The sequence below is a fragment of the Gastrolobium bilobum genome, unplaced genomic scaffold (genome assembly GCF_033153095.1).
Source record: "Gastrolobium bilobum isolate Gb01-03AN ecotype WA unplaced genomic scaffold, APGP_CSIRO_Gbil_v1 utg32371, whole genome shotgun sequence".
Lineage (NCBI taxonomy): Eukaryota > Viridiplantae > Streptophyta > Magnoliopsida > Fabales > Fabaceae > Gastrolobium > Gastrolobium bilobum.
The window spans coordinates 463,963-476,184 of NW_026898885.1; the positions used below are offsets into that span (position 1 = coordinate 463,963).

The 12,222-nt window shown below is 31.5% G+C and overlaps 1 protein-coding gene and 1 pseudogene across 1 annotated transcript; one reads left to right on the top strand and one right to left on the bottom strand.

Annotated features, from left to right (window-relative positions):
* Positions 1 to 4,692: 4,692 nt before the first annotated feature.
* Positions 4,693 to 5,007, bottom strand: LOC133285059 (glycine-rich cell wall structural protein 1.0-like). Its single transcript, XM_061482215.1, has one exon. It carries the CDS (start codon positions 5,005 to 5,007, stop codon positions 4,693 to 4,695), a length of 315 nt encoding a protein of 104 aa, XP_061338199.1.
* A 3,696-nt stretch (positions 5,008 to 8,703) lies between these two features.
* LOC133285074 (uncharacterized) lies at positions 8,704 to 12,126 on the top strand (annotated as a pseudogene).
* The last annotated feature ends 96 nt before the right edge of the window (positions 12,127 to 12,222 follow it).

Sequence of the window (12,222 nt, forward strand, 5' to 3'; positions counted from 1 at the left end):
ATTTATTATTACCACGTCGTAGTGTTTTTTATAACGCGTGCCATGACGTTTGGCATTTCTTTGGTCTCCGAGATTTGGCATTCCACTACTTGCGTGCTTTGTCACTCTTCTTCTTTCTTTCTTTTTCCTTTTCTTTTTCTTTTTTATTAAAGTGCAATTGTTTCTCTGAGATGTTCATGTAGGTTTTTCCGCAGCCGATTACGTACGATGTCGATGGTAAAAGACATTGAAATCAAAAAAATTGGTGAAGCACATTATTCATTAGATCCAAATGTACAAAAAACATTCAATTTAACTTTTTACAATATATTTATAGTTTAACTTTTTTCTTAGTTTTTATCATAATCAAAAATTTTAAATGATATGAGGGTAAATTATTAAATGATTGCATGACATTACCCGATAAATAATTAAATAAATAAGCTATTAGATCACCAAAAAAAAAAAAAAAGCTATTATGTCAAAATTAAATGTCTGTGATTTTCCTTAACTGTGTTTTAACCATCTAATGTGATGCTATTATGAGGAATAAGATATTACATATTAGTTAGTACTCAGTAGTCAGTACTATACTACTCAATTGCTCCATAGAGTAACCTCTAGAGTAAACCGTGACATATATGTTAAAAATAAAATAAAATTACTTATTTAAATTTCATGTGTTATTTTTTTAACATTAAAAACAATATAAACTAATTAGGAAAAAATCTGTAATAACTTCTATTCTAAATGCACTTCACTATAATTAATTGAAGTATGTGCAGATTGTCAGGCGGATCTCAACACAGATGATAATATAATTTTACGATATAATTATACTTAAAAAATATTACTGACATGTTTTCCGACAATTCTATGTTATACTAAATAACATTCATAATGTGCCAAAAAAAGATAGCATTTGAGAGATTCAATCTTAGACCAAAATCTAAATTTAGGTGTAATATTTGAAATAAATTCATATTTGACTCTCATTAATATTTAAGAAACTTATTTTCATATTTTAATATTGACATTTTTTGTTTAATTATAAGTTATACTTAACCATTACAAAATCATTTTAAAGAAATAGCATGACATGCTTGGAGAAATTCTGATATACTATTACAATAATATGTTTAATGACCACGATTTAATTTAAAAAAAAATACATAATATTTTCGAGTTATTATAATAGTTAGTATAATTATTAAATTTAGATATTATATTTTTCCAGTAGAGAAAACATATTTTTTAAAACATATGAGAATTTCTTAAAAAATTGAAATATATGCATGGCTATCGCAAATTCAATTTGAACACAATGAAAACTAAAGGTCTATATGATAAACCAACGGTAATGGGTGATATGAAAAAAAAATGTTATAGTTGCCCACTAATTTAAACCGGTTTTAATAAAAAAAAAAAATGTTCACATACAAGCTAAAAGATAAAAAGTTATTTTCAGTATTATAAAAACCTAAAATCAAAAATTATTATAGTCTGTTTTAGATAACAATTCCAAACAATATATAGAATATAATCAACAGTTTTTTCCATGTACAATTTTTTTTTTCTCAACTAAAAAAGTATCCCCAAACATGCACTCAGGAGTGTCGATGGTGCTATGGGCTTTATTTTTGGAGCTTACGGTTCTTTTTAGTTCTCACTTCACTATTAAGGTAGAAAAGTCTAGCTCTTTTTTTTTGTTTTTTGGTAACAAAGTATGGCTCTTTTACTTTTTAAGATACTTCGACTTAAATTCTTGTTATCCTTTAATTCAAGTTAGTGTCGTAACATACTTTATAAACGAGTCTTTTTTTCCCTACTAATTTTATAAACCCCCCATTTCCCCCGTTTTACATATTGTGGTCAGGTTCACATCCCATTCCCCCCGTTTTACATATTGTGGTCAAGTTCACGTGTATTATTCCTTAATAAGTTTAGTTTTCTCGTATAATATTCTATATCAATCGGCAAAGCTCTTACCCCCCCCCCCCCCCCCCCCCCCCCCCCCCCCCCCCCCCCTTCTGTATATATTCTGCTTGCAAGAGTTTTAGATAAACATTCTTCATTTTTTGTGTGAACTTGAATGCATATTTAAAAAAATAAAAGAATTTTTTTTTTTTAAGTAACCAGAAAGGAACAATAATGGAATAAATCTGTGTGTGTAATGGCAGAGCGGAGGTTATGTTATATATAGAATTAGCGAGTATATACAACTTGAAATGCATGATATAGGACACTTATATTTTATATACACAACACTCCCCCTCAAGTTGGAGCGTACAAATCATAAGCACCAAGCATGTTACATATATACTCTATTCGAGGATCCCTCAAATACTTTATAAATATATCTGCTAATTGATCATTAGAAGGTACACAACTAGTCACAACTTCAATAGTAAAGACCTTCTCTCAAACAAAATGACAATATATCTCGATATGCTTGATTCTTTCAAAAACACTAGATTGAAAGAAATATGTAATGTTGCATGGTTATCACAAATGAGGGTTGTTGATCCAATGTCTCCAAACTTGAGCACTCTAAGAATTTGCTTAAGTTAAATGAGCTAGCAAGTAGTAGTAGCCATGGAGAGATACTCTGCATCAGCACTTGATCTGGCAACTACTTATGCTTATTACTTTTCCAGAAAACCAAGTAGCCTCCAACAAAGACACAATATCATGTAATAGATCACCTGTCAGTAGGACAATCGGCTCAATAAGCATCAGAGTACCCAACAACTTTAACATGAACTTTATCTTCATATTCAAGGCCTTTTCCTGTACATGCCTTGATTATACTTGAGAATACGAATGGCGGCATTTCAATGATTTTGACACGGAGAATTAAGAAACTGACTTACCACACTAATTGCAAATGAAATGTCAAGCCGAGTGACTGTGAGGTAGTTTAGTTTTTCAATCAATCTTCTATACCTTTTAGAATCTGAAAAAGGCTCCCCTGATTCGGTAGAAGCTTGACATTTGGATCCATGTGGGTATCAACAGACTTAGAATTTAACAAAGCAGTCTATTAAAGAATGTCAAGAGCATATTTCTTTTGAGATATCACAATGGGACAAAACATTGGTGAAGGAAAAAAGAGTACAATAACCAAATCTTCATTCATTATATAAGGATATTCTTATCCAACATTCTTCAATTATATTTCGGGATTCATCTTTGTGCATATTGTGGTGGAGTAATTAGAACATAAATCGCACATCCAATAATTATAAGATTATAAATATTTGGCTACAGAGCATAAGCCAATTATGATGGAGAGAATTTATGATAAATTATTGGCATGATGCATATAAGTAATACTGCATGTAGAATAATATTTCCCCGCCGAAATGGGAACTTTGTTCTTAAATGCAATGATCCAACTATTAATTGGAGATATTTAATAAATAATTTGCTAAACCATTCCAGGTATAACGATTAGCAACAAACTATTCAACTGTGATTCAAGTTAATATATAATAATTGTCAAAAGCCTGATATGTAAAAGCGATAAATAAATGACTCAATTTATATTACAACAAAGTAAAGAAAAGCTAATAATATTATGAAGAATTAGACATGTTATTTTCAATGTTTCAATTGTCCCGTTTTGATTTCTTTTTCTATGTTTATCTATTTATTTCTCTTAACAATTTATTATTTTGCTATTTAGGTTCATGACCATCTATTTTAACTAATTTTTAATAAATGTTATATTGGTGTTAAATTCAAATGTTTCAATGCATATATATGTAGATTTTATTTGAATGTAGATTTTATTTGATTTAACATCTATTTTAACAATCATAAAAGGATATTTATGAATGTTAAGTGATTATTATTGCATTATTCGACAAACTTAACATGATGTTAATTCATTAAAGAGAAATCATTTTCTCAGTTACATGAGAAGAATTATCTCATGTAATATAGATAATATCACAAACGGAACCCACATATAAGAAAAAAAAAATAGAAGTTAAATTGCTTATATTTTATATGTAGGAACTTAGTTTCTCTGATGTGAAATGAGAGAAATATGTTATCAAAAAAAAAAAAAAATAAGAGAAATATAACCCTTCGTTAAATAGTAAAAAAAAATTATATTAATAATGATCTAGACACATATTACGAACTATATTTGGTCTAACTCATTATGATTCAAGAGCCCCAAAAGTCAGGATTTAAACAAATAAGGAAATGAGTCCATAATACATGTCATCTCGCAAAACCATAACTATGATAACAAGAACTCAAAACTCTACGGCCTTTGCAATAATTAAGGTAGTGTTTGGTTGGGGAGAAATTTTTTTAAAGTGGGTAGTTGTCTTTACTAGGAAAGACGTTGAAAAATTAGTTTGGTAGGAAAGTGTAAAAAAAGTTGTTTGGTTGTACAAAATATTACTAGGAAAATTGGGTTAAATATCCTGATGTGCGTTTAGTTGAAAATAAAATTGTGATGGGAAAAATAATGCAAAAGACGATATTAACCTTTTTATAAAATTATGCATTTTCTAACATGTATTCTCGATTCTTTTTCCTGGTTATGGATCAACGTTTGGTTAGGGGTTTGAAGGACAGTGACGAAATGGATCAATCATTCCTGGTAATGCTATCGAATCTCCTCCACTTCCACAATTCCTTAGACCCACCACCTCTCTCCTCTCTGACATAATCTCTTCCACAACCGCCACCGCCTCACCTTCCTCCGCCACATCCCCAACCTCTCTCCTCTACTCCTCCTCCATCGCCCCGCTTCTCTTCTTCACCATCGCCTCTGTCCTCTCCTACGTCGCCTCCACCCGCCCCACCACCACCGCCACAACCACCACGACTCAACCACATCCCAACGCCTCCGATTACTCTGTCTCCGCCTTCCGAGCCCTCACCACCGAACACATCTGGTCCCTCGAAGCCCCCCTCCGCGACGCACACTGGCGCTCCCTCTACGGCCTCTCCTACCCAGTCTTCACCACCGTCGTCGACAAACTCAAACCCCACATCGCCTTTCATATATGGTTTTGGATATCACTTGCTCACGTGTGATTAAGAAGGAGGGTATATGTGTCATGCCCTTCATCACTTTTTCAGTTATCCGATTTTTCAAACGAATTCCACATGTTCAGAGGCTTTCTCAACAGTGTCAAAATTCGTTTTTTACACTTCTTCTTGAATTGCTGGGCAAACTACATTGATGGGCAAATTTACCAAAAATCTTCAACCAAACGTGGTTTAATCAAATCTCCACATCCACTTTGCCATCAAAATTTTAACTTCTCCCCAACCAAACACTACCTAAGGGATATGTACTTGATTCCAGCTATGCCTAACAAATAGGCATATAGCATTCACGCACACATGATAGATTATAGAAGTCACCACAGTCTATCAATGACATAAATGTCATCATACTAAGGCATCATAAGCATGTATTCAACTATTATATAATGAAGACTTGAAGCAAATGTATGATCATCTTATTTATCTTAATTAAGGCTCATTGATTAAAAACTAACTTGAACGTTTGAATTGTCCTCCAAGTACTTCACATTTGTTCTAGGCAAACAAAGTTATCCGGCACCAGCCCAGCCATCTTAAAGGAGTATCCCGTGACAACATTCATTCGGAAAAAACTCACTCACATTCTCAACCATATGATTTAAGTAAACTTCTCTTTGAAGGTTCAAATAATATGTCAAAAATTAGATTTGTACATGCATGTAGATATGTAAGTTTGAGTCTATTATTCCTTTGAAAAAACTTAAAAAATAAGTGTGAAGACGGGAAAAAAAAGTTAAAGTCGAAACAACGTGATCTTCACAATAAATCTCAGTACTAATATATTTAATCTTTTTGGACATCATTCATTCATGCTACTGTGTGTGTGGATCATGTTCTGTGTAAATGAAACCTGAGACTGGCGGAATACAGATTAATAGATTTTACGACATTTCTGACAGGTTAAAAAAAATTAACTATACCTACATAAAAACCATTTTTAACATTGATTAACAAATATAAGTATATCATAATTTCTAATTTTTTTTGGTTACATCATAATTTCTAATTAATTAAAGGCAATAGCAAAACAGAGTTCTTTAGGCTTTGTTTGGGAGTTGGTTTTAAGAGGAGAAGGAAAGGAAAGAAAATGGAGGGTTTTAGTAAATCATTCCTTTGTTTGTGAGTTTAAAAAAAGGAGGGGAAGAGTTTGGGAATTTTTACTAAACCCTCCAAAATCCTCATTCTTCTTAAGATTAAAGTTCCCCTAATTTGGAGGGTTTGAGGGAAAAAATATTAAAAATTACTTATCTACCCTTAGCATTAAAATGTTAAAACTACATAATTGTGAATCATTTTTAAACGCGATATTATTAGAAAAGTCTCAAATACCGACAGAATTTATTGACGAAAAATATTTCGTCAAAAATAGTGATGAAATTTTTGATGAAAATCATATACATCAAAAAATTTCCGTCAAAACTAAAGACAAAATTAGAGAAGGAACCAGATTTTACCATAATTACTAACATAAATATTGTACGGAAAAAAAAAATTCAGTCAAAATTATTGATAGAATTTAAATTCCATCGAAACTTTTAACGAAAATATTTCTGTCCAAAATTTTGATGAAACACATTTCCATTGAAAAGTTTCGACGTAAAACATTACGTCAAAATTTTTTACGGAAAATATTTCCATCAAAATTTTGACGAAAAATGTTTCCATCAAAATTTGTGACTAAAAATATTTCTGTAAAAAATTTTGATGATTTTTTTTTTGTCAAAATTCTTTACGGAATCTAAATTTTGCCAAAATATTTCACAAAAAAATATATTCATTGAAATTTTTTACGTAAACTATTTCCATCAAAATTTTCAACGAAACACATTTCTATCGAAAATTGTTTACGAAAAAAAAATCATCAAAATTCTTAACATAATTTAAATTCTGCCGAAAGTTTTCGAGAGAAATATTTTCGTTAAACTTTTTGGCAAAAAAAATTTCTATCGAAAATTTTAACAAAACATATTTCTATCGAAAATTTTCGACGGAAAATATTTTCGTCGAGTTTTTTGATAGAAAGACATTTCCATCAAAATTTTCAACGGAACGCATTTCTGTAAAAAAAATTTGACAGGAAATATTTTCGTAAAATTTTCTGACAAAAAAAATATTCTGTCAAAATTCTTTACTGAATCTAAATTTCGTCGAAAGTTTCGAAAGAAACATTTCTCACAAAATTTCTAACAAAACAATTGCTGTCAAAATTTTCGTCAGAACATATTTCCATAGAAATTTTGAACGGAAAATGTTCCGTCAAAATTTTTGACAGAATTCTTTTTTCTTTTAAAACACTTGACGGAAACTAAATTTCGATAGAAAATTTATTTTTGTAAAAATTTTCATCGGTTGAAAAATTCCATCGCTTTTCGTCGAAAAGCATTCCTATGAAAAAATAATTTTGTGACGAAATTTTCATCGTTTGCAACGTAAAAATTTCATCTAAAATATGATCTTTTTTTGTGTTGTGAAAAGTATATACATAATTTTGTTAGAAATTTCAAATTTAATTTAATTTGTAAAGTATAATAATTATATTAAATTTAAAAAAAAGTAAAATGGTAAAAATATCTCATTGACCCTCCGTTATCCTCTCATTCCATTTTTTGACTCCCAAACAAGGGAAGGGGATACCCTCTAATTTCCTCCCCTTCCTTCCCTTCCCCTCCAAACTCCCAAACAAGGCCTTAGATTTCAGGGTAATTGTTGAATTAGATAAAAAAAAGTAGTAACGATTCATTTATCCAAAACTAAAAAAATGCAAACTCATTCTGCCAAAAATTCTTCCCACAACATTTTTAAGTATTTAGCGTTTTTGTTATTTTCAGTTCTAAGTACAACCCTAATGAAAACCTTCTTTATTTTTTCTATCCTCCACAATAATTTTTAATATTATTAGTTATCTGTATATCCCAGAAAATAAATTAAAATCGATAGATCTAACTTTAGTGATTAAAAAAAAACTTTAGTGTTTACATTGAGCCAATTGGGATTAGCTTTTGATAAAATAAATGCTAAAGAATTTAATTTATATTTAAAATGGTTTTTTAAAAGTCAGAGAGATATATCTTAGATTCTTAAGTGATCACGCAGGGTGATTTCGGGTTATATTTTATAAAATTAATTTTGAAAATTTCAATGTTGAAAAATATAATTTATGCTTTCAGAATGATGTTTTAATAACGAGTTATGAATTCGACGGTAGTTGAACTAAATTAAACCGGATTAGATAAATAAAGATCGTATAAAAAATGTAATTTAGAAAATTTGATTTCATTTAGATATAAAGTAGAATCGATTTTAAGATATAAATATAAGTATAAATAAAAAAAGTATAGCTATAAATATAAGTACATTTTTTTAATTTATAAAAAGTTAAAAATTATTTATCTTAAAATTAATTCTGTAAACCCAAAATGAACCAAACAAAATGTCTTGATGGTCCATTTTTATTTTTTTATGCAAACATGATTTCCACACAAAACAGTCAGGCTCCGAGTAACTATATAATGCATTAACAAAATATTACAAGTGATAAATAATTTGAAAAAGGCATAACAAATTGTTATTGTTATTGTTGATTATTGATAGATAATAATAATTTCCAAAAAGGACAGCGTCGATTGGAATTCAGAAGCAGCAATTAGGGTTAGGGTTAGGGTTTGGGGAAAATTGAAGGAAGATGGGAAGAAAAGAGAAGAAGAGAAAGCATGAAGAATATGCGACGAACGCTTCGACGTCGTTTGTCGTAGCAAGTACTGACGACGACGATGAGGCAAACGAGGGTCTCAGCCTCAAGATTGTCCAGAAGGCGCTGCTATTGCGTGCGCCCAACCCTCAAAACGAAAACGTATTGGATGGACCAAGAGGAATTGCTGCTTCGTAAGTGGATAGTGTCGTGATTAAGAGTGAGAGAAAGAAGAAGAAAAAGAAGAGGAAGCTAGAATCTGGGGATCAAATTGTAAGTGTTATTTCCACGTTTGGCTTGTTTTATTGAATGTTGATTGTGTAAAAAAATAAAATATTTTTTGTTTTAATGTAACTTGGCATTTTCATTGAAAGTTGTGTGAGCTTACTATGCGTCTATTGCATTAAGATTTTAAAACACTATTTTGAGATAAAAAAAATTATACATTCCAAAAGACTATCTAGTAGACTAGTAGTGACTTTATCTAGCAGTGACTTTAAAGATTTTTTTTACAATTAAGATTTTATAAGATTGAATTTTAAAAATCTTAGCTTGCATTAACATTAAATGGGTATGATTGCAACACACTCGAAATGCACATTCTGATTACACTGACATGGTTTAAAGACAAATTGAATTGAAATAATAAATTATTTATCCAAAAATAGTTAAGGTGCAAAAAAACAACTCAAAATTTCCATTTTATGTAGGCTGTTGTAGTTGAAGAAGAGGAGGCTGTAGAGACAATCAAAGCCACAGAGAAAAAGGAGCCTGCTGAAGCAGAGTAGCAGACACGGTTCAGATGAGTGACAATGCTGTTCTGCGGAAGCTGCTTGTGAGTTAAAAAATTCGTTCTAAAATGTGATTTTGAAAATGCTATGCATCTGTCTCCAAGGCTTAGTTGGGTATATGTTTCTATTCTATCAGCGGGGTCCAAGGTATTTTGATCCTCAACAGAAACTGGTTGGGGAACATGCTATAATTGTGGTGAAGAAGGTCATGCTGCAGTCAACTGTACAGCCGCGAAGCGCAAGAAACCTTGCTTTGTATGCGGCAGTTTGGGGCATAGTATTAAACAATGCAGCACGGTATGTCTGCTTTTCTTTTTTTATTCGTTTTGCTGTTTGAAGGTTCTCTGGATACGTTGTACAATATGTACTAGATGTGTTCTGTGTTTTTTTTACCATTTTTATTGATTGGCCGAGTCTATGGTGCAAGCTCTAATTTGGTTGCATTGCTGGCTTGGCAAAACTGCCATTGTGGTAGTATGTGGGCCATTGGATTGGATTGAATGAGTTTGATTAAAAAATTATTTCGGTAGAATCCTACACACGATAAATTTTGACATACTAATTCCACTGGTCCAAATGTGCAACAATATAATAGACTTTGTCTTATTATTTTGTCAAGGCTTAAGTGTTTTAACATTGTTTATCTAGATTTCCTTCATGTTTCTGTAGGCACGAGATTGCTTTATCTGCAAGAAAGGTGGCCACCGTGCCAAAGACTGTCCGGAGAAGTTCCAGGGTGGTTCTAAAACCTCGAGAATGTGTTTGAAGTGTGGAAATTCTGGACATGAGATGTTTTCATGCAAAAATGGTTATTCAAAGGATGATCTCAAGGTTGTTCTCATCCATCCATGTCTTTCTGCTTTCCCTTTCCTTTGTTTTTATGGGAAACTTTACAAAAGGTTTTCTGTTGAACTAACTCAAATATAGTGGGCTACATTGGATATGGATTGTAGAGAATTTAGTCGATGAAATCTTACTTGTTCCTTCTGTTTAACTAGGAAATGCAATGCTATGTTTGCAAAAGGTTTGGCCACTTATGCTGTGTCAATACTACAGACTACGCTAAGAGAAATTTCTTGTTACAAATGTGGTCAATTGGGTCATACTGGTTTTGTAAGTCTTTTTAATGGTTTATTGGCTTTGCCTGATATGAGTTTTTTATTTTCCCCCTTTAATCTCGACCATAATTTTTGCACGTCTCTTTTTTTCTGAGGGTAACCAGGTCTGCTGTTTCATTAATTTCATCTTTTTTCCTACCAGAAGTAAGACACATATGAAACTGTTTTTAAAAACTTTGACTGGACACATAAAATGCTTTTTTCTTAATTAAATTATGACTATATATGAGTATGAGGATCAATCAATGCAGGTATGTTCAAGGTTGCGAACTGAGACCACTGTTGCAGCCATACATAGTTTATGCAATAAGTGTGGTGAAGAAGGACATTTTACTCGAGAATGTTCATGTTTTGTTAAGGTAAATTTTGAGGATTTGTCTTTAAGGTTATTAAAATTATTTTATCTTTTTTATCTTTTTTATCTTTTTTGTTATAGTTTTTCTCCCCCTCAAAATTGACCATCATTTCTGCAGGGCTCTTTTTTTCCCAGGATAATTTGGTTTGCTTTTTCATTAATTTCATATTTTGTCGTACTATAAGTAACATACACAACTGATTTTTAAAAGCTGACTCAATATAGATAATGAATCTTTTTTATTTAAATTATAAGTATATATGAGTATGAGGATAAATTGATGCAGGCATGTTCGAGGTTTCAAATTGAGACCACTAGTGCAACCACACCTAGTTCATGCTATAAGGGTGATGAAGAAGGACACTTTGCTCAAGAATGCTCAAGTTCTGTTAAGGTGCATTTCAGGATAGGTCTTTAAAGTTTTTTTAATCGTTTTAGCTGTTTGATCTTTTCTGTTATTGGTTTTTAACATTTTATTCCTTATTTGTCACATAATAATTATCTCTGTACTCGGTTTTCTTTTAGAATAAGTAGTTTCTTGTCTTCTGGGTTCACCTCCACAGGTAGGCAAGAGGAGACCTGAATTATCAAGTACGAAAACTCCTAGATTCCAGAAAGAGGATGACAGCATGGGATATGTGTCTGCACCTCATGAAATGTGTAAGGCTCGTAAAAAGAAAAAGCCTCTTACAGAAGAAAGAAGCATTACAACTCCACAGAAATCAAAGCATATTGGTGGTTGGATGATAGAGCAACCTGAAGAGTTCTCTCATTTGAAGTCCAAAGGGAACAGTTGGAGTTGGAGGTCTCCAGTAACACCATCTAATAAAAGTACTAAAATTTATTCTTTTAGCAATGGAAGTCATACTCCAAGTTCTAAATATTCTAAGATGATGAACATCATAGATGGAACTCCTAATTCACAAGGATCAGCCAAGCCCTTTCATCATAGGTTCGCATCAAGGTTTTGCAACTCTGGTAGTGATGAATTTGGGAGAAGTTACAAATGGCGGTAGTTTTTAGAGAATTCTATAATATATTCTCTATCATGCCATATGTTAACCAATACAATCGCCCTCTAGAATATATTTCAAGTTTGACAATTTATATTCATTTTTCCTTCAGTTATTCTTTCTACATTATTGTGATAACTTTCAGTACTATCGTTCTTTGAATTAGGAGGAAATGGTAAAAAAGGTTCCGGAGAGGGAAGGT

Bases quoted from the DNA above. Each gene is read 5' to 3' on its own strand.
- LOC133285059 (XM_061482215.1), bottom strand. From the start codon at position 5,007: ATGAAAGGCGATGTGGGGTTTGAGTTTGTCGACGACGGTGGTGAAGAC.